This window comes from Alligator mississippiensis, chromosome 4, assembly GCF_030867095.1.
Source record: "Alligator mississippiensis isolate rAllMis1 chromosome 4, rAllMis1, whole genome shotgun sequence".
Lineage (NCBI taxonomy): Eukaryota > Metazoa > Chordata > Crocodylia > Alligatoridae > Alligator > Alligator mississippiensis.
In genome coordinates this window covers 79703666-79724116 of record NC_081827.1, presented here as the reverse complement: position 1 = coordinate 79724116, position 20451 = coordinate 79703666, and the positions used below count along the sequence as shown (strand labels likewise).

General features: G+C 42.7%; 1 protein-coding gene across 1 annotated transcript; it reads left to right on the top strand.

Annotated features, from left to right (window-relative positions):
• Positions 1-62: 62 nt before the first annotated feature.
• On the top strand, positions 63-18486 carry CCDC59 (coiled-coil domain containing 59). Its single transcript, XM_014595846.3, has 4 exons — positions 63-176; positions 1440-1662; positions 11099-11195; positions 17754-18486. The coding sequence occupies exons 1-4, from the start codon at positions 77-79 to the stop codon at positions 17913-17915; spliced, it is 582 nt and encodes a 193-aa protein (XP_014451332.1). The 5' UTR covers positions 63-76; the 3' UTR covers positions 17916-18486.
• Positions 18487-20451: the final 1965 nt, after the last annotated feature.

Genomic DNA, 20451 nt, shown 5'->3' with positions numbered 1-20451 from the left:
GCCGGGCCAATCCGCGCCCCGGGGCGCGCAGTGATGACGCAAGCGGCGCGCGCCGGGGGAGTGCAGGGGACACCTCATGGCGCCGGCGGGGAGGCAGGCTGCGCCACAGCGGGGCACCACGGCGGCTCCGGGCCCCAGCCAGAAGCGACCTCCTCGGCGGGGGAGCGCTCGACCCGGTGAGTGCGTGCGTGCGTGCGCGCGCGCGCGGTTCCCCCCTGCGCTGCTCCCCATGCGTTGCCAGGTCGCCCCTGTGACCCCGCTCCCTGCCCCCTCGGGAGCAAGAGCCTCCCCCAGGGGGAGGGGTGGTCCGTCCTCTCGCCGAGCTGCTGCCCTCTAGAGCAGGAGCCAGGGTGCAGGGGGCCTGCTGGGCCTGGGCTTAGCTGCCACATGTTGCCTCCAGCCTTATGGTGGGTTGCAGGTGAAGAAGGGCCTGGCTTCGCATTCAAGTTCGAGCTGAGTAGAAACCAGCTCTAAAGCTGTTGTACCTTGTCGGACACTGACTCTGTTGCGAGTTGGCGCTCTCTGTCGCAGGGTGGACATTTTTATGGTGTGGCTATTGCTTCGCACGTGTGGCTTGTCTGGTTTTCTTGCGTGGTTGGCCAGTTTGTTGCCTAATACATGTCAAGGGTGGCAGGGGCTGGAGGATGGTTTGCTGTGCTACAGTAAAACGTCTTTGTTGTAAACCAGGGGTTCCCAAATTGTGGTATGCCTATCCCAGAGGTATACAAGACATCTGGGGGGGGAGGAGTACAGGGGAGATATTGTGTAATGGTAGATTTAATTTTCATTATAATAGCACCTGGCATTTAAGGGGTTGAGATGTACGCTAATAGGGGTATGCAGGCAGCTGGTAAATCTGTAAGGAGTGCACAACAAGAAAAGCTTGAGAACCTATACTCTACGCTAACCCTGTTGGTTTTTCTATTCTGTATCTCTGTAGCCCAGGGGATTCTCTCCTAGGGCACTTCAGAGCCATGGTGAACAGGAGGGTTAAAAGGTCTCTTTGGGTGAAGGCAGACAAGGTTCCTTGGGTGAATTTGATATCTTTTATTAGACCGACGCAAATGGTTGGAGAATGGTTATTAAGCAAGCTTTCGGGTTCAAAAACCCTTCATCAGGCTGAGGAAGTTTCTTTGGGTGAATGCTTTTGAAAATTGTTTCTGCATAAATGCAGGGGACTTGACTCCAGGGGGGTGGCAAGTGAGAATTAGACTAATGGGAAAGAAGAATAGGGGTCAACGTTACCTTTTTCAAGTTCAGGGGCAAGAAACTTCTGGACACATCTCAAAATGGTTGACCCCATCTACACAAGCACTTATGCTGCCAGTTCTGCTGCGGCTGTGTTGTTGTGGGGAAATGGCTAGAAAACATAGTGTCAGAGAGAAATTATCATTAACTTAGAGTCGGATGGACCTTATTTTCCTTTCTGATTGCTTCAGGACAAGGGTTTGTATCTTGGAGGAAGCAAAAGATCCAATGGGAATACAAGAAATTATTGAAGAGGGAAAGAAAAGCCAACTCTCCCCAGGATGTTCTCTACACAGATACTTATCCAGAACACTTGAAGCACCTCTATTTAGCTGAAGAGGAAATGCTTAAGCAACAACACAAGGCTAAAAGCAATCCAGTTTTGTTGGAACAAAAGTGCAACATGGCAGTGAAGTAAGTAACTAACTGTCTAAACCTGTTTTTACATTGTTCTTTTATCTACTTTTGTATTCATTAAAGGGATATTAAGTTTTCGGATACTTCGGTTAGATTCAGTGGCTTGCTTGTTTAATTATGACCATGGGTAAAATAACCTACCAGTTAAGACTCGTCTTGCAAAGAGAGGTACCTGCATGCAGAGTCCAGCTGACTCCTTTGGGACCTAGCCCCCAGGACTGGATCCTTAATATGTTCAAGGTACGTCAATTAAGAAAAGAATAACAATAACAATGTAAAATAATTCTGTTGCTGTTCAATTGGTGCTGATAATAACAGATAAAGGTGCTTTATTCTAGGATTTTTCTTGGCACCCTAAACTGTATGATGCCCCATGTAACTTAAGCAGCCAACAGTGCACAAAGAATCAGTCTCCATAATACTGTTATGTAGTGGTGCTCAACCTAAGGCTCCTGGACCAGATCTTACCCCCAGTCTGTGGCATGGAGGATCAGCAGCAAGCACCTCAGCCTTGCATGTCCCTTTCCCTGCCCTGCTGCTGACCTTTACAGCCCTCTCTCCCTTTCTTCTTCTGTCTCCCCCTACAGAATGTACTCTCTCCTTCCTCCTTCCCTGTCTCCCTCCCTCCTCCCCTATGGTAGGGACTTCTTTACCTGTTTCCTCTCCCCTGTTTAAGATTGTCAGCCACCTTACTCCTCACCTCCCACCCCTCCTGTACCAAAGGGAAGTGTGAGATTATGGTGCACCTGACTTGCCTCTGTAAAAGGTTGAGCACCACTGCTGTAGAGCTGGGCTTGGCAGTCTACAGTTTGCAGGCCAGATCTGCCCTAGAAAGAGACTTCTGTCCAGCTTACCAAAGTACACTTAGGTGAGAATGCATCATCTAGTGGCCATCTCTCTGAACTTGCTTCCAGCCTGAGGATAACTAAGCTGTTGTAGAGGATAAATTGGCCTTTTTTATTGCTTTTTCTGCTACACTACTTCATGATCTTGCAAATGGGGAGTAGGTGTGCACATGTTTGGAACCCTCTTTATCTAAATGCACTTAATGTCATGACTCAACCTGTTGTCCTTGTGTCTCTCACTTAAAAAAGCCAAAAACCTAGGACTGTGTACAGAGCTTTTTTTTGTTTCCTGCTTCTCTACATCTTTAATTTTACGTCTCCATATTTATATTTTAGTTGGTTCTATAACAAAGATTTACAATGTGACTAATGGAAACTGATTTACAAGTGTGGTTCAGATCACAGCAGAATCCTATGTATTCTTTTTTCTCTGGTGATTGGAAGAAAATTATTTCATATACCATCCCTCCTGTTTAGGGGTGCCCTGATGGAGTTTTTGGGGACTGATACTGATAGCCAATTTTTAAGAAGGCATATCGGCAGATACCAGTCTGATTTCCAGTGTGCAGCCCTGCAGCTTGAAGCAGCTGCACACAGCATTGAGTCTGTGGTGATGGAAGTGGAGAAGGGGAGGGGAGGGAAGGGGTCGGGGGAAGTGATCAAGGCCCCCCACAGTGAGGGAGGGAGTGGGGTTGGGGCAGGTGCTGCCCAGCTGGGGAGGGGCAAGACATGGGATGGAGCTGTGGCTGGTCTGGGGGGGCAGCTCCCACCATTTTGCACACCCTAGAAGGGCATTAGGGGGAGGGGGGGGGAGTGTGACCCCAGATCTAGGCAGGGTGGACTGCAGCTGCGGGCTGCTCCAGGCTCTTCTTAGTGGGTTGGGGGGGGCTGCGCTGCGCTTGGAGCAGGTGGCATCAGCATGGGGGGGGGTGCAGCTACCCTAAAATTTGCCATGGCCCCCCTCCCAGCGCCACCAACCCAACCCCTACCCCCCCACACGTGCACGCACACCGGGAAGAGCTTGCTGCAGCCCATGTCACTCAGATCTGGGGGCACACCCTCCCCCAGGGTATTTGCAGTGGCAGAAGCTGCCCACCCCCCAACTGAGCTGCAGCTCTGTCCTGTGCCCCACCCCAGCAAGGCAGCATCTGCCCCACTCCCTCCCTCACTGCAGGGGCCTTGATTTCTACCCCCCCCTTCCCCTTCCCCTTCCACCACAACAGACTTGCTAGCTGCATGCAGCTTTGGAAACTGCTCAACTGTGCTCCTCGTCGGCCGCCTACGTGCTGCACTGCAGCTGCATGCAGGCACGGGCATTTATTGGCCCAATTATCGGCCATATCAGGCCGATTTCCGATAGTTAATTTTCTTTATATTGGTGCCAGTCCAATATCAGACCAATATGTCAGTGCACCGCTACTCCTTTTTTGTCATCTGAATGAATTTTTAGTTGGACTTGACAGCGTAAGTTGAAGTAAAGGCTAAAATGTTTCTATACAAAGCATTTGGGGAAGTGGCATCTTATTAATGTACTAACTTAAATATGTGATTTCCAGTATTTTCCTAGCTTAAAATGTAAATTGGCTTTGAAAATTCTGAGATGCAAAATGTATTGTTAACTTTGACTTACGGTTGAGTAGTAGAAAAATGAGTATGAATTAGTCAATGTGTAACGCGATGTGCTCTTTTACAAATTCACTTAGCTGTTTTGTTTCCTTCAAGATTAATACTTCTCGTTTTGTTTTATTTTTGCATAATTAGTAATCTACCAGGCATTGTGTAGGTGGGTAAGTATACGAAAGCAGAGTACTAAAACAAATCCTTCTTTGCAGTTTAAACTCTGCTTTGTGAGGGATGTTTTGAAATTGTTTTGGATTTTGACAGGTGGTAGAGGCGTAGTTACAGTATTAAAAATCATTGAGCAATCCATTCCATTTCAGGAATCTAAAGGTGAGATCAGTTTTCAAGGTACAGGAAAGGTAGTCTGAGAAACCCGCCTTGGGTGAAACTACATAATTAGATAGGGTGACTGAGAACGGAAGAACATGATACCCTTGGATATACATAGACTGCTAATTGCAACTGTAATTATGCTATTTAGCAGCTTTATCTTAAATCCCTGGACATTGGTGATAGAAGAACTGAAATGTATTTAAAACTTCATTTCAGTGAAAAGAATATATTTTTCTTACATTTTAGCCACATTCAGTATAAAAGTTTCATTCTGTCTTAATTTTCCTAATCCCTTTCCTGTCAACAGGAAAGGGACAGTCTCTCTGAAATAAATTGGAATTCTTATTTTGAAAAATGAAGACCTTGCTTTTAATAGTGTTTGCTGTCAACAATATTTTTGACAAACAAATAAGCACTTACTGACCTTTTAACAATTACTCAGTTTCCCTCCACGTACTTACAGATAGGGTGAAACTTTATTTTGTTTTTTTGCAAGCATCACCTTATGATAGCATATGTGTGCTTCAGAGAAGATCTTGTTGTTACAGGAAGGGGCATTTTTCTGGTGCCATGTATATGATAGTGGAGCTGATTGGTAACTTTTAGAATTCAGAAATCTTAAATTTATTCAAATGGTCCCAGAATGAGCTATTTGTAAGCTCTGGTGCGTACCATTTTAAACCAAAGGCTCAGGATTATAATTGGATAATGTGCTTCTAGAGATGTAGGCCAGAAAGTTGCAGAACAAAAGGCCTTGACCATCTGTGTTAGATTTTGTGCTAAATGTCACGAGGGGCTTGAGTGAGATCTTGCTGAAATGGGTGCAATCCAGCTCACCAGAAGTCAATGGGTGTCTTTTCACCTAAGAGTAGTCTTAAAGAAATTAGTAGTTACCTGGCCAAAGTCCTATTTGGGTAACTCCTTTTTAACAGCTTTCTGCTCTAAATTGCATTAAGTTGTTCTTGTTCTTGGTTCTGAACAGTCCGCATCTGTTCAGAAGTGCATGTTATGCATGCTTCATCTCCTAGATGTGACTCCTTTAATGATGGGTACAATAATTTTTATGAATTTGTGTGATACTTTGTAGAGCAGTTGGAAAGTAAAGTGTTATACATGAGGTCCTCAGGTGCTGTTCCATAAAATCTTGGTTTTTGTGTCTGCTGTGTATAAATTGTAATGAACACCTTATGCAGCAGACCTGAAGTTATTGCACTAAAATTGCCTCGCCCTACTTTCAAATAAACTTAATCTTGGCCCAGTTTTCTTAGCTATAACTTCATGTTCTGTTTTAACATTTTGTCTTAGAGTGCTGGAGAAGTTTATCTTTCCAATAATCTCACTTAACTGCAACATCTTCAATGAGTATCTCTCCTTGGGAAAATAGAATCAGAAAGTTAGGGTTGGAAGGGATCTCAGGAGGTCATCTTAGTTCAACCCCTTGCTCAAAGAAGGATCATCCCAGCCAAAGCTTTTTCAAAACCCGGCTAGACAACCTCCAAGGATGGAGCTTCCATCACCTCTGGGTAACCTGTTCCAGTATTTAACTACCCTCCTAGTGGAAAAAATTCTTCCTAACATCTAACCTAAACTTCCCTTGCTGCAACTTGAGACCGTTGCTCCTTGTTTTGTCATCTGTCACCACTGAGAACAGTCTAGCTCCATCCTCTTTGGAACCCCCTTTCAGGTAGTTGAAGGCTGTTTATTTAAATCCCCTCGTAGTCTTCTCTAGACTAAATAAGCACAGTTCCCTCAGTCTTTCCTCAGAAGTTATGTGTTCCTGCCCCCTCACCATTTTTGTTTCCCTCTCCTGGACTCTCTCCAATTTTTCCACATCCTTTCTGTAGTGGGGTGTCCAAAGCTGAACACAGTACTCCAGATGTGGCCTCACCAGTGGAGAATAAGCATTTCCCTTTACTTGCTGGCAACATGCTTACTAACTTGCTGAGGGTGCACCCTATAGTGCATATATTTCTAGTACATTAAGAAAATTTAAGTTTGAATGAATACCTCTTCTGTCTGCAATAGGGTTGAAGTGGTGGTGGTGCTGTACTCATGATGGTCAAGGAAATGAGAGAAGCTGGGGTGAGGGTTGATGATATTGGTTATTGGACTGATTGTATAGTTGAGAGAGATGGGACAAAGTGCCATGCTTTTCTGTCTGCAGGCATGCAGGTGAACTGGGTTTTATATTCATAAAAACTGAATTTTGACACCATGCTACAGGTATTCTGTTATCCCACTTAAATGTTAGAATATTTATAGGTAATCCATAATGAAAATGAGCAGCGGGGGCAAGGGGGTGGAAAATAAAACAATTGGATTTTTTAAATTCATTTTCACTCACCACAGTTTGAAATAAGCAGACCCAAATAGAAGACATTTTTCAAAGGAAAACAAACTTTTTCATTTGTTACAGCTCTAGTCAAACCTGATTGAACTCTTGCTTGTTCTCTTTTTCATGCTTCCCTGAGTTAGCCAATGTCTATACCCAGGGGGTTTATCTCAGTGATTCTCAACCAGGATGCTGGAGCACCATGGAGTACCATGAGATACTTTTAAGGGTGGCATACAGTTGTTAGGAGTGCAAACAACTCATTCACAAAATAATCCTAGAAATTTCAAATGGGACTCTGTAGTGTTAAAACTGTTCTCATCTACTGTGGTCTAATTTTTCTGTATTCAAGAAGTGAATGAAAGTTAAGAGCTAGTGTTTTCTGAGTAATTCCTTTAGTCTTAAGGATGCCTTGAGTATTAAAAGGTTGAAAACCAGTGGTCTTTTCTTATTGGAAATGGAATCTTGTGAACTAGCTACTTGACTCAAAGATAATGGTGATTTCCCCAGGAACACTCCCAGTAGTTTAAGCACACCCTTCACAGAGCTTCATGCTCAGAAGTCCCCTGGCCTGTAGTTTGGTCTTTCAGAGATGTGACAGTTGAAGCATGTAATGTACACACACTACAGAAAGATTTCTAAACAACTTCAGACAAAACGGGAGAGAGAGGGAAAAGTAGAAAAAACAATAAATAGTTGTATACCATTCTTTGCTACACTTGATCTTTTTTTTGAGATTTGGATCAATAATTTCTCAGTTTGCTAACTCATGATTTCTCCCTTAGAATTTGGGGTTACTTCTCTGACCTCCAAAGATGGCCGCTTGAGCTGTAGTTGTCCAGGCCATGGGCAGATGTTCATTTCTATTGCTGTAGACTTCTGGGAAATTTGTTCCAGCCTGCAGATGCTGCCTGTACTGGTCCCCATTCCTTCCTGAAACTAGGGTAATCTTTTAGGTGTCAGGTAGACATTCTCTTGTGGATGGAGCATGTTGCTTCCACAAGGAACTGAATGAACACTTGTACAGTGGCAATTTTCTAGTGGGAAAGCAGTGATTCTTCCAGTAGAAACATTCCTGGTACGTGGCCACAGTTTCCCTTTATTTAAGAAGCATGACCTTTTTTCCTTGAGTATTTTAACAGTTAATTTTGTTCAAATATTTCTTTCCTTTGTTTTCCCCTGGCGGGTTCCCCATTCCTTCAAACCAGTTCCTTTGCCAACAAGCTGGAGTACAGAGACCTTGTTTCACTCAGGATTCAGCCTAGTTGTTGATAGTGATCCTTAACAGTGTCAGCATTAAAAGTTTTATGCACATTTGCCATTCACCCTACTCCTTAGCAGATGAAATATACCAGCATGTATTTCCTAATACAAGCTGTATCTTGAAGTTTAGTCTGATAGCTGTGCTGGGAAAGCTGCTTCTTCAGCTGTATTTTCTTTACTTTTCTGGCATTTTTCACCCACATGGATTAACATTGTCATAATACACAAGTGAGATACCATAGCTGAGACTCTGTAAAGACTTTGTAATTTGCGTTTTAGTATGTTAATATGCTGGTTCATGCACTGAAGAAATGATTTCATTGAAGGGTTCTTCTGACACTGATTACCTCTGAAGTAAATTGTGCTAATGGAAAATAGATATTTCACAAAGCTTGCTGCAGCCTATTTATTTCTAGGTTCTGTAAACTCTTCACTAAATTTGGAAAATGCAATTAAACATTATAATTATTGAACTATAATCAGTTATACAGATAGGTTTGCAATTCTGTTTTAGTGAGTTTAATAATCAAAAATTGCAATTTTCAGAATACTTTATTTTTTGACTGCATAAATGCAACTGTTGCAGGGTTTTGGTGTGTGCCATGCTAGCATAATGCTTAAAACTTTAGGATTCTGTTTGGTTTATTATTCATTCTGTTTTTAGCATTTGTCTTAATCAGAATAGTCACACACTTCTGAAATATGATATTAACTTACTACACAATCTTGCCACATGATGGAGCTGAGAACAAAACAAATCCCATTGTACAAGAGTGTGATGCTTCTGACTGGCCGCATAAATTCTGATAAATAGCTACACTCTCCTTCCTGTCAGTTTTGCTAGATGGCATTGATTAGTTCCTGTAGTGTAAATGACAGAATAAGACAAAAAAAAATGAAGTAACAGTTTTTTGTCAGAAATACTTGCCAAATTAACAAAGAATTTTGGGAAAGGCCAGAAGCCTTCCTTGCCTAACATTTTTAACTATGTAATGATCAGGGATCTGGACAAAAATTATGTAACTGAATAACAACAAAAACCCAGAGTGAATTGCGGCTGTAGCAAAATTCTGCATAATGAATATTTAATTATTTTTTTCCCCTTGAACTGTTTTCTCTAGTTAAGATGTTTGAAGTGGCTATGGGTATTGCAAGTCTGTCCTAACTCTACCTATATCAAGATTTCAAGGACTGACCTCTTTGACCTCTGAGAAAATTGTTCTAGAGGATAACTGTAGCTCCCCTTCCTCCTCTTGTACATGACAGTACAGCTTAAGATACCATTCAGTCACTGCTACTTCTAACAGGGCCATTGAGGGTGTACAGTACAGCTCTGAGTTGTTTTTATCCATCTGCCACATTACTGCATGGAATTTTCTAAGATCTAAAGAGGGTGGTGAATATTTCTTATGAAACCACCCAACTCTGTGAAACTCAATCCATATCAAAATTTAAGAAACATAGAACGTCTTTGGCAAGAAAAATAGATGTAATACTGCAGAGGCTGCACTATATAGCCCTTTTTGTGTCTTTACAGCTTCATGTGGTCTTTCCCCTGATTATATTCAGGATCTAAGGAACTTGGTTTGTTAGAGTACTGAGCTTGAATCCCACAATGTTTATGACACACTTTATATGGTATTTGATCTGGTCAGCTAACTTTGATCTAAAATTATAGTGATATTTCTGTCAGGTATCCAGGTTGTAGCCATATTGGTTTAGAGGAAAAGTCCATCAGGACTTATAGTAGAGATGATATAAAATAATAATAGATATTATAAAATAAAATATATCCTCTCTACTATGGGTCCTGATTGCCTTAGTGATATATTTTTTTTTATACTCATTTTATATAAAATTGAGGTTCTGTGGCTTTTGGGTTTTTTTTTACCAATAACTTTCAGTTCAAGTATTTCTATATTTTTAATTAAACATGATTCGTGCTGATGTTGGAGTTGTGCCAAGGCAGGTGTAGGCAATTATTTTGGCTGGAGAGCTGCTTAATGAATTTTGGTCAGCTGTCAAGGGCTGTGAGGGTAGCCGTGCCCCTTGACAGCTGCTGTGCCCCTTGGTTGCCATCTGGGGACCAGAAGTCCTGCCCCCAACCCCACACCTTTGCCACTGGAAGTCCCTTCCTTTACCCCTTTTGGGAGGGGGTTTGGCTATCTTGGAACCAGAAAAAAAACTAAGTGAAATATCTACCATAACTTTTTTTTTTTTAAATAAAATTAAAATAAGTCCTGATTTATTTGTGTTTGCATAGTATAGGTAGAGATGATTGTACAATGTCTCAAAAATAAAGTCTTGCTCTTGTATATAGTGTGTGCAGTGTGGTGTGGGGGGTTGTGTATAGTGCGGGTGGTGTATGTAGTTTGTAGGGGGGTATTGAGTATGTTGCAGTTCGTGTGAGTCTTGGGGATCCCTGTATGATAAGAGGTGGGCTAGCCTGGCTGTGCTCCTTGCTGTCATGTGCAGCTCCCTGAAGTAGCTGGAGCTTCATGCTGCTGGGTGGCTGCGCTTGCATGCACCATGAGCAATCCAAGGGCCCATCAGCTGCAGCTGTTGCCATCAGCAGCATGGGCTATGTGCCATGGGGGAGAGGTCCCCAAACTCTCCCCTCCCCACCTTTCCTCACACTACACATACACTCATACCCTGCCCCCCCAAGCTCTCCACTCCCACCAGCCCCATAATCCCACCCAACTGCAGTATCTCCTGCCCCCTGCCTGCTGCTGCTTCCCTACCTGCTGCAGCAGGGATAGGAGGAGGAGTCGCTGGAGTTTAGGGAAGCCAAGCAGGACGCTGGTACCTGCAGCAGTAATGGGAGCAGCCCCACCTGGAAGTTGTGCATGTCTGCAGGGTGGGGGCTCTCCCGTGAATGAAGATTGGAGCGAGGTGGGTGGGCTAGGTGGGGTACAATTAGTGGGTACCCGCAGGCTGGACGAAATTGCCTGGTGGGCTGGATCCACCCCATGGGCTGTATTTTGCCTGCCCCTGTGCTAAGGTAACCCATGTGCTAATCATGCACCCTTCATTACAGATCAGCTACTAATGAAAGGAAATGTAAGAAAACATCAAATCAAAAAGCAAAAGAAGAATATGAGAAAGTAAAGACTGAACGTGCTAAGAAGAAAGAGGTAAATCATGAACTAAGTCTCTGGGGGACTGTTCAGATTGAATGGGAGAGGGGGGTGGTAATGGTAATGGTGGTACTCTGTCAGACTTGACTGCTTGACACCATGTTAACCTGCATTTCTGAGTAGCATTTAACATTATATAATCATTCGGGGTTGTGTGATGCTGCATTTCTTAGGTTTAGGTTCTCTATTATTTTATTAAAACTGAATAGGCTCACCGTGCTATATTCACACTTGACAAGATTCAGATAACTCCCTTTGCTGCTTGGCTTGACTGCCCTACTAGGCTAGGCTATATTCTTGGGATACAAGTCCCTCTTAATTGAGAGGAAGAAACAGTAATATTGCATAAGTACTATCCACTTTTGTTAATTTAAATGTTTCTCAGTGTATATCCAGCAGTTTTTTTTTTTATACTTGGTTCTCTTTTTTACTTATATACTCAGTCAGTAGACAGTGTTAGTGCTTGAGACTGGGATCCTTAAAGTGGCTCATTTTGACAAGTTGACACTTCAGGCCTTATTTATTGAAGATCCTGGTTATTTCTGTCATTATTGAATATCTCAGTTAATGAATTATGAGCTTAGAGCAGTTTACTCCTTAGAGCTTTTGCTCAAAGCTCTCCGTAGCTCTGACAGCTGTTGTGTTATGTTTAATCTATGTCCTGAAGTATTTTTCTTTGAACAATGAAGGCTAAGATGAATCCTAAAATGAAAGCTGAGGTTCTGAAGCACAAAACGGCTACTCTTGTAAGAATTTTATGACTGGCTGGTGAAAGCAGCCTGGAGTTATGTAACTATTACAAAAATACTAAAATATGCACAGTCATTTGTATTGGTGCGATTCAGACACTATCAGAAATATTATTTGCACTGTTTATTAAAGGAAGAGAAATCAAAACATGTTGCAGAGCTCAATTAATTTAGCTTTTCCATGTATTGTGGGTGTCAAAAAGTAAGTTTCAGTAAAGGTTACAATATTTGCAGATGTATAAAACAATAAAACATGCTTGTCTTGAACACTATATTTACTCTTGGCTATTTGCTTTCTCCTTCTCTTTTGCTTCTACTTACAATGAATCAGAAAATAAATGAGGGCACATTCTCATCCTGTTTGATCAAAAAAGAATGTACTGGCTTAATCCCCACTCAGTTTGCTAGCAGGCTGGACTTCCAGGACTTGGGTTTCTCCAGCATCTCAGTTGAGAACTATTGTTGCTTTGCAGCTGAGCTATGAACTGCGGTTTCTAAACAGATGAAATACTCTTGCAAAGTAAGCAACTGACTGGCCCTGGGCAGGCATTACCTTTATAGCTCAGTTCATGTGTTAGTATGCCACATGGTCAGCAGATTTATGAAGCCATAAAATTCCATGTATGATATACAATATAAAGCATCTTTGTACGTGGTTTGTATAGTGTCTTAACTTGAGCATGTAGCATGGTCCTTCCCCATACTGACAGTCAGCTGACTTAGTATCTAGTAGGCCTGTGTGAAGCAGCAAGTATTCGCTTCGGATTTGGCCGATTTCAGAGGGACAGTGATTCGATTCGGCCATGCCCACATCCTGCACCCCTCCGCCCCAGCTGGGCAAGAGGATCAGTACCTGCATCATGTGCCCCAGCTGGGCAAGTGGCAAGCTATGCCCTGCTGCCACTTGCCCTGCTGGGGTGGGGGAGGCACAGGATGCGAGCATAGCAGCGCTGGGAGGGGGGCTATGCCCTGCTGCCACTTGCCCCCTTCCGCCCAGAGTGAGTCGCGCCTGCATTGCAGCCTTCCCTCCTCCCTGCCCCAGCTGGGCAAGCAGCAACAGGGCATAGCCCCCACTCCCAGTGCTGTCATGCCCACATCCTACACCCCAGCTGGGCAGCCTGTCCCAGCCCCATTCCCTCCCTTGCTGTGAGGGCTGTCCCGTTTCTCCCCCCCCCACCCCTTGCTCTCCCCACCACAACAGACTTACCAGCTAGAGGAAGCTGTATCCAGCATGATGAGGACTGCTGCCTGTTTAGTCTGGCTGAATCTCTGAAGTGGCTCAGAGTCTTTTCCGAATTGATTCAGAGGCTTCCGATTCAATTCAGACCTTTTAATTGGTCTCCCAGTTCAATTCGGATTCGGCTGCCAAATCAGGCTGAATCTCCTCCAAATTGAATTGGCTACTGAAGCTTTACAAGGCCCTAGTATCCAGAGGGGGGCAGCCCTGGCCCAGTTGGAGACTCGAGGCTATTCTGGTCTCCATGTTGCAAAATAGCTGATATGTCAGTATGGGTGATGGGACACCTCAGAACCTCCAACCAGTACTGCCCAGGGGTGAGCATTTGCTAGACTGGGGCACGAATTAGCTTCTCCCCCCACAAGTTCAGATTTGCAGGCTTTCAAACCTGCATCCAGGGTTGTAGGGCTGCTAATGCATGGCTTTGAACTTGTGGAGCAGGGAGAAACAATTGGCTCTCTCCCCACCTGGCACTCGCAAAGGCATGTACCAGCAGCCCCGTGCAGGACTGCACCATGCACTGCTTTCAGTTTGCACATGCAGTGGGGTTCTGGATCCTGATAAGAGTGTGATTTGAATCTAATCCCAACATCATGCATCCACCCTTCACGTATACATCGTAGCAGGAGATGTGATTGTTGGGATTGGGGATGAGATACCAGCGCAACATTAAATTAACGTTTGCCAGGGGCCTTAGAATGCATTTGGGTCTGGAGTTCTGTGCATGTGAACCTATGATGAGCACAGCAGCACCATAAAACACCAACACCTATGTGGAAATGCGCACGTTGGTTTTGCATTTGCATGGCTTTGGCATGGGACCATCTCAGAGGGTCTGAGATGGCATTTTTACACGTGCTTCCAACGCGACGCTGGGCACTTTTTTTATTTGGCAATCCATGCTAATTAAAGTGCCTGGCACTGTATTGGGTGCAGGTCTGTAAGTGACACAATGCATGTCAGAACTGAGAAAATGGTGGCAGTACACTTTGAACTAAAGCACATCAAAAATGTGTTTTAGTTCAAAGTTCACCACCCACCATTTTCTCAGTACCAACGCATGCTTTGCTGTTTATATACCTGCACCCAATCCAGCACTAGGTGTGTCAGTTGCATGCTCCAGCAGACTCAATCTATTTCCAGCATGTTGGGGCAGACTCGCTGCATGTGCACAAGTGCCCAGGATTACCGGGACGTATCTCAGGGTTCTAAGCGACTCCATTTGAAATGCTTTAGGAATTGATTTGTGGTTTATTTCTGAAGACTTTGTTTACCCCTGCTGAGTTTCTTTGTAGAAGTGTTCTTAGCTGCCAGCTTATTTGGCTGGGGTGCTTGAAAGCCTGCAGATTTCTCGCCTCTCTTCTTCCTGGTGCTAAACAGTGATGTCAAGCACTGCTGGATAAGCTGGTTCTGCTTACAGCTAAGGTATTATTGTAGCAGGTCAGGGTCTGAGATGGTATTCTGGCATACAAAAGGCAGTAACAGATCATGGAGGGAGGTTCATCTGTGACGGAATGTAGGCACCTGTTGCATGCTGCAATTGCTTCCTTATGCAGACTAGCATTTGTGGGAGTGCAGCGTTATTCATATGTAGCTTGCTAAACTACATGGAGCTCTTGGAGAAAGTCACCCCAGTACTCCAGGGGAAATGGTCTCGAGATGCAGCTGGTTTGCAGGCCTAGTAGAGGTGATTTAAATGAGATTGGATTGTTTCTGGGGTTGGGTCTTTGTGAGCAGAGGAACAGAACTGGAGGCACACCTATAGCATATAAACCTGGAAATCATGGATGTCTAGAGTACTTCTGCTCTTGCAGCACAATTTAATATGGATGAGCAAATGTAGTACTCTGTAATGAGGTGCATGTGTTTTATTCATGGTAAAAACATTGATATTTACTAAAAGATTTGGGTGCAGTGCCCTTTTTCTTCTCTTCTAAACCAATATGCCAGTGTATTGGACAACTAAATAATTTAATGAAAACAAAAGTGTAAAAGTAACTAAATATGTCAAGGATTAGTGCAGGTGTCCAACTACCTGGTCACAAATAATTTAAAAAAACGGTAGATCTTAGTGTCATGAGCATGCTAATGGCACCTCCATCTCAACCATTGGCTACACATACACACTGAATGGGAGAGGTGATGAGAAGGAGCCCTGGGAGACCCCACAGGAGATGGGTCCTAAGGGAATGATGAGCACTTACCCCATTGCTACCTTCTAGGAGAAAAGTATCAAAATACAGCCCATAGGCTGAATCCTGCAGACCAAGGCATTTTGTCTGGCCTGCAGTGGGTCCCTTGACCCCACCTGGTCTTCACACAGGGGAGCCCAAGCTGTAGTGCATGCGGCTGGTCCCGCTGCTACTGGATGCACAGTGGGGCTGGAGCAGCATGGCAGCTGAACTGTTTCCCGGTAGCTCCAGCAGTGGTAGCTCCAGTGGTGGCTTCTTCCAGCTACCGCTGCCAGACCCAGCCCCACTGCCCAGGCATCCCAGCCTATCTGCCAGAAGCAGGACCTGTGTGGGCAGGGCACATGGCCAGGCATCTGAGATGGGGCTGCAAGTGGGTGGAGAGCTGCATCCAGAAGCAGGATAGGCAGACAGGGCTGGGGCATTGAGGTCAATCACAGGGCAGTGACAGTGTCAGGCTGGAGCCTGAGCACAGCCGTGATCATCTGCCCACACCGCCTTGTGACAGGCACTGGTTCCATGGGAACGGGCATGCGGGGAGCAAATTGTGGCTGTCACCGCCCAAAGATCTCACACCTGCCCACCTCTGGCCCAATCCCATCTGCCTGTCTCTGCACCCTGCCTGCGTGGGTCCTGGTCAGTCTCCACAGAGAACCTGGGATCGTGGGGCTGTGACAGTGCAGGGGCTGGGCCAGGGCCACAATCAGCACCCTGGACACCTGCTCGTCGAACCAGCGCCTGTCACAGGGCCGTGTGGGCAATGAATTGCAGCCCTGGGCTGTCACTGCCCCATGAGCCTGATCCCAGCCTTGGCCCCACCCATCCTGCTCCCGGGTGCCACTCCTCTGCCCACCCACGATCCCATCCCATTCTCCCAGCCAAGCACAGGGCTCTCTTAGGGAGCTTTGAGCTGTGTTGGGAGGGGCAGGGGTGCTGACCTGGCCTGCAACAGCTCACTAAAACTTCCTAAGTGGCCCTCCGGCCCACTGCTGTTCTAGTACATCTCTGCTTGGAAAGAGCAGAATCAATTTAAACCAGGCTCTTGAAAACCTGCCAGGACATGCAGACACTTTATGAGCACTTCATGGTCAACTGTATGAAAGGCTGCTGTATGGTATGGATTGTATGAGATGCGGGTGGCCAAAAGTGTTGTGCTTTTCTGGTCAGTACCACTGGTTTCAATCAGTTTTTACAGTGGTAATGGTTTTTGTTTTTCTTTTTAATGAAGTAAATGGGTGTGGGCACAGAGAATTTAGTCTTTGCTTTTAGTTAGTCTTTTCGGCAGCTTTTGAGATTTTTATTTAGAAATGCTTGCTTGGGTTATTCGGGCTTGACTCCTTTTATATTTTTATACATCATAAAACACTATTGTTGCTAAATGAAGAAATATAATTTCTGTTGCAGAAAATTATTCTTAATATGCGTGTTTTGTTTGTACAAAAGTCTAAAACCTATTTGTACAATGAAAAGTATGTAATGCTTATTTGATAAATTAACATCTCTTTATATGCGTGCTGATGTAAAGACATCTATTTTTGTGGCCTTTACAATGTTTCTCTTCTGAGAGATTCTGTCAGAGCAGCCATCCAAATAAAGTGAAGCATGTCTTTAGTCTGATTAGAGACAACTTCACATATTTTGATGAGACATGATTTAAGTGAAACAATCTAGTTGGCATGCTCATCAAAATATAATTTTCTTCAATAATTGATTCAGTGTAAAACAAAATATCTGTATTGGCACCTAATTTAGAGCTAGGTCCTGAATAAAATTGTGATGCTTTATAAAGATTTTTGTGCATTGCTGCTTTGTATTTTTGAATGCCTTCCAGGACTGTATTAAACAACATGACTAACATCTGTCACATGTAATTTGTTTCCTCATCCTTTTCACAGGGGGAGAAGTGTGAACAGGAGTGACTCGTTTACTAGGTCTTGGGTTTTTTTTCTCCTCCTTTGTGCAGTTTTGTTTAATATCCATGTTGCTCTGTGTATGCTAGGCAAAATAAGTTAAAGAAATGTGCTTTCCACTTAAAACAGGTGGTAAAAATGATTCTGGTAATACTTTGGGGAAATTCATTTTACAGTTTTGGGCTAACCTGAAGCATGTTGCATCCTCTGCACAAATGTACTTAGCCTTTTACTACGGCAAGCTTTAGGGCAAGAACAGAAGTTCTGTCATGGCTTTTGTTCTGGAATTTTAGGCAAACATCATTTGAGATATAAGAATTGAATATATCGGTGGTTGTGGCCCTAACAAGACAATAACTGATGTTTATGGACATGTTTGCATCTTGTAAAAATCACTTCTGAAGTACAGAGGAATTGTATTTACTCTGGTTTAATCACAGCACTTACATTTTTGCTATTTTTTATTTCAGGCAGCAGAGAAAAGGAAACAAGAAAGAGAAGAAGCCCAAAGGCTCTATAAACAAAAGAAAATGGAAGCTTATAAAATACTAAGGAAAAGGACCAAAAAGGGACAGCCAAATCTAAATTTACAAATGGAGTTTCTCCTTCAGAAAATACAACAAAAAACATAAGCCAGCATATGTAATCTTCAAAGTGAAGAACTAAATTTGTCCCCTAGATAATATGCATCGAGTGGTACTTTTTTAGCGTAATTGATTTTTTTTAAAAGTTATGTGACAGATTTTGCTATTGTTCTAATAATTGTTCTAGATCTAGCACAGGAAGAAGTTGTTGTCCTTAAAGGATTTGCTGTAATTTGAAAGCATATTTCCATTTCATGCTGATAATGAGATATGGGTCCTTTATTAATTAAATGAGTAGTTCTGCTTTATTTCAACTTCAATTTATGGTGATGTTTAGAATCCGGTATACCAAATGGCTAGGCAGAGTCTTACAATTAGTAATCCACGCTGTTTGGAAACTTCATAAAATATTTTGTTTTAAATTCTTGCAGCTCTGGTGTTATTGACTGCTAAAACCTCTCTTCTGTGTAGAGTGAAACAAGAAGATAAATTTTGTCAGTGTATTGCTGCAGGGCTGAGAATGCAATTTGAAAATTCAGAGAATAGAAACACAAAACATAAACTTGCCTCAAAGCCTTACTTTACCCTTTACTCAAAAAATAAAATATGTTGAAGTTTAGACTTCCTTTATTTCAATATCAGTAAAATCTTGTGAATCATTGTGGATGACTTTGCAGGTCTGGTGGTTCAGAATAGGGTCTTATTATTTTATAGCCTTTAAGCCTATAACTATTGCTCATTCTGGTATTTGAAAAAAATAAGTTGCCTAAGCAGCTGAAGATAACTTGAGGAGTCGCCTTTGGTCAACGGGGTAGAACACTGGACTCCAATGGTAGTGGATCTAGGGGTGAAATACAGTTCCTGTCTTGTCCTTTGTTTTTCTGGTTTTGGCCACTGGATACATAGGCAGAGCTCTCAAACACTGCTGTACTTGCATTTTCAACCTTCTTGATCTGCACCTGGACTTGGATCTGAGGGAATTTGTCACTACAGAGCTTGATAACCTTATGTGAGACCCTTAACCTCTGGGCCTCACGTCATTTTTGTAAAATTCCAAAAAATGATACTGACCTTCACTAAAGAGTTCTGAAAGATCCTGCTGAGAAGACTTCTGTAAGACCTAGGTAGCTTGTCTGAATTTTTTGGCCTCATTCTAAGATACCCTTGGAATCTTTTTGTGTAGTTGTAGAACAGCAAAATGTGGTATCTTAATTGGAAACAAGGCATTTGAAATGTATACTCCTCAGATTTGGGGGTTTGACATCCTTCCACCCTTCCTCCCTCAGTGTTTTTTAAAAGTTACACAACCCTTATTTTTGTAAGTTTTTGGGGGGGGGAGGGTTGGTTTTCTTTAGATATTCATGTGTTCTCATCCATGTTTTCTAATTGGTCAGCAGACTAGCTACAAACAAACAGAAATCAAATCCTTTTACAAATCTTCAATATGGATCTTTTTGGAAGAGATCTTCCATAAATAAATTTGAACTTCTTACCACTCTTAACATTTTTCTGTGGTATAGCTTTAAAATCTGTTATTGGTTCCGTCCACTAAGAATTGTTCTTTTTCATTTTTATTTATTAAAGCCTTCAGCTTATAAATATTATGGGCTTGTTTTTAAGTCTGGTTGTGGTGATATTTACTAATGCTAATGATATTTAGCTCTGGATGTAGCTATAAAAATGTTAATTTTTGTACATTTGCCTGCAGCCATTGCAGTAGTTGAATTTTTTTTTTTTTTTTCAGAACACTCTTTCCATGTCACTATCTTCCCTAGCATTCAAAAATAAATTTTAAACTGTCATTAAAAATGGCCAGAAGCATAATGTGGTCAATATAATGTGTAGTACAGAAATGGAAAAGTCATTTTGCAAAGTTTTATTCCAGAAGTGGTAAATAGATAGATAAAATTTACCACCTTCTATGTTAAAATGCCATGTTTGAGGTTTGATTATAAAAGTGTATTTGAAGTGTAACTGGGCCCCTTTGGGTTTAGTGAAGCAAATACTTACACAATCTAATTGAATTTTTTCACTTCACTTTGCTTTGCAGTGTATTTTTAAGTTGGCATACGATTTGAAACATTTAAAGGGTATGAAAATATTTCTTTGAATTTGAATTATAGCCCTCTAAACTAGGTTTCTATGCGTAGATGGTGGGTTAGCTGTTAGAACAGTAATACTAAAACATCCAATGAGTTACTTTTTCTGTTGAAGAAATTTCTTCCCATCAAACTTTACCTGCTCTTACTGCTAAGCAATAATGAAAATGTGCAAGCCTTTACACTGGGGAGACTACAACATATATTTAAGTGAGACTTCCTATCTGAGCAATTCTCAAAGGAGAGAAAGCAGAACAAGCCTAAGGTACAGACTTCCTGCACAGGACTTCTGGTGTCCTTTTGTACATCAGTACGCATAATTGGTACACAGATCTAAAAATTTTCCTAAGGAGAAACTGAATATTGTAGAAGGAGTTTACCATATTCTGATGATCAGTAGTTTCTAGAGATGCTATCCAAAATATGTTGTTAAAGGTATTTACAATCTACTAATATACTGGAGGGGAAAAAACATGTATGTGCAT

Bases quoted from the DNA above. Each gene is read 5' to 3' on its own strand.
- CCDC59 (XM_014595846.3), top strand. From the start codon at position 77: ATGGCGCCGGCGGGGAGGCAGGCTGCGCCACAGCGGGGCACCACGGCG. The intron at 1,663-11,098 runs GTAAGTAACTAA...CCTTCATTACAG, and splicing joins AAGTGCAACATGGCAGTGAA to ATCAGCTACTAATGAAAGGA. The intron at 11,196-17,753 runs GTAAATCATGAA...TTTTTATTTCAG, and splicing joins AACGTGCTAAGAAGAAAGAG to GCAGCAGAGAAAAGGAAACA.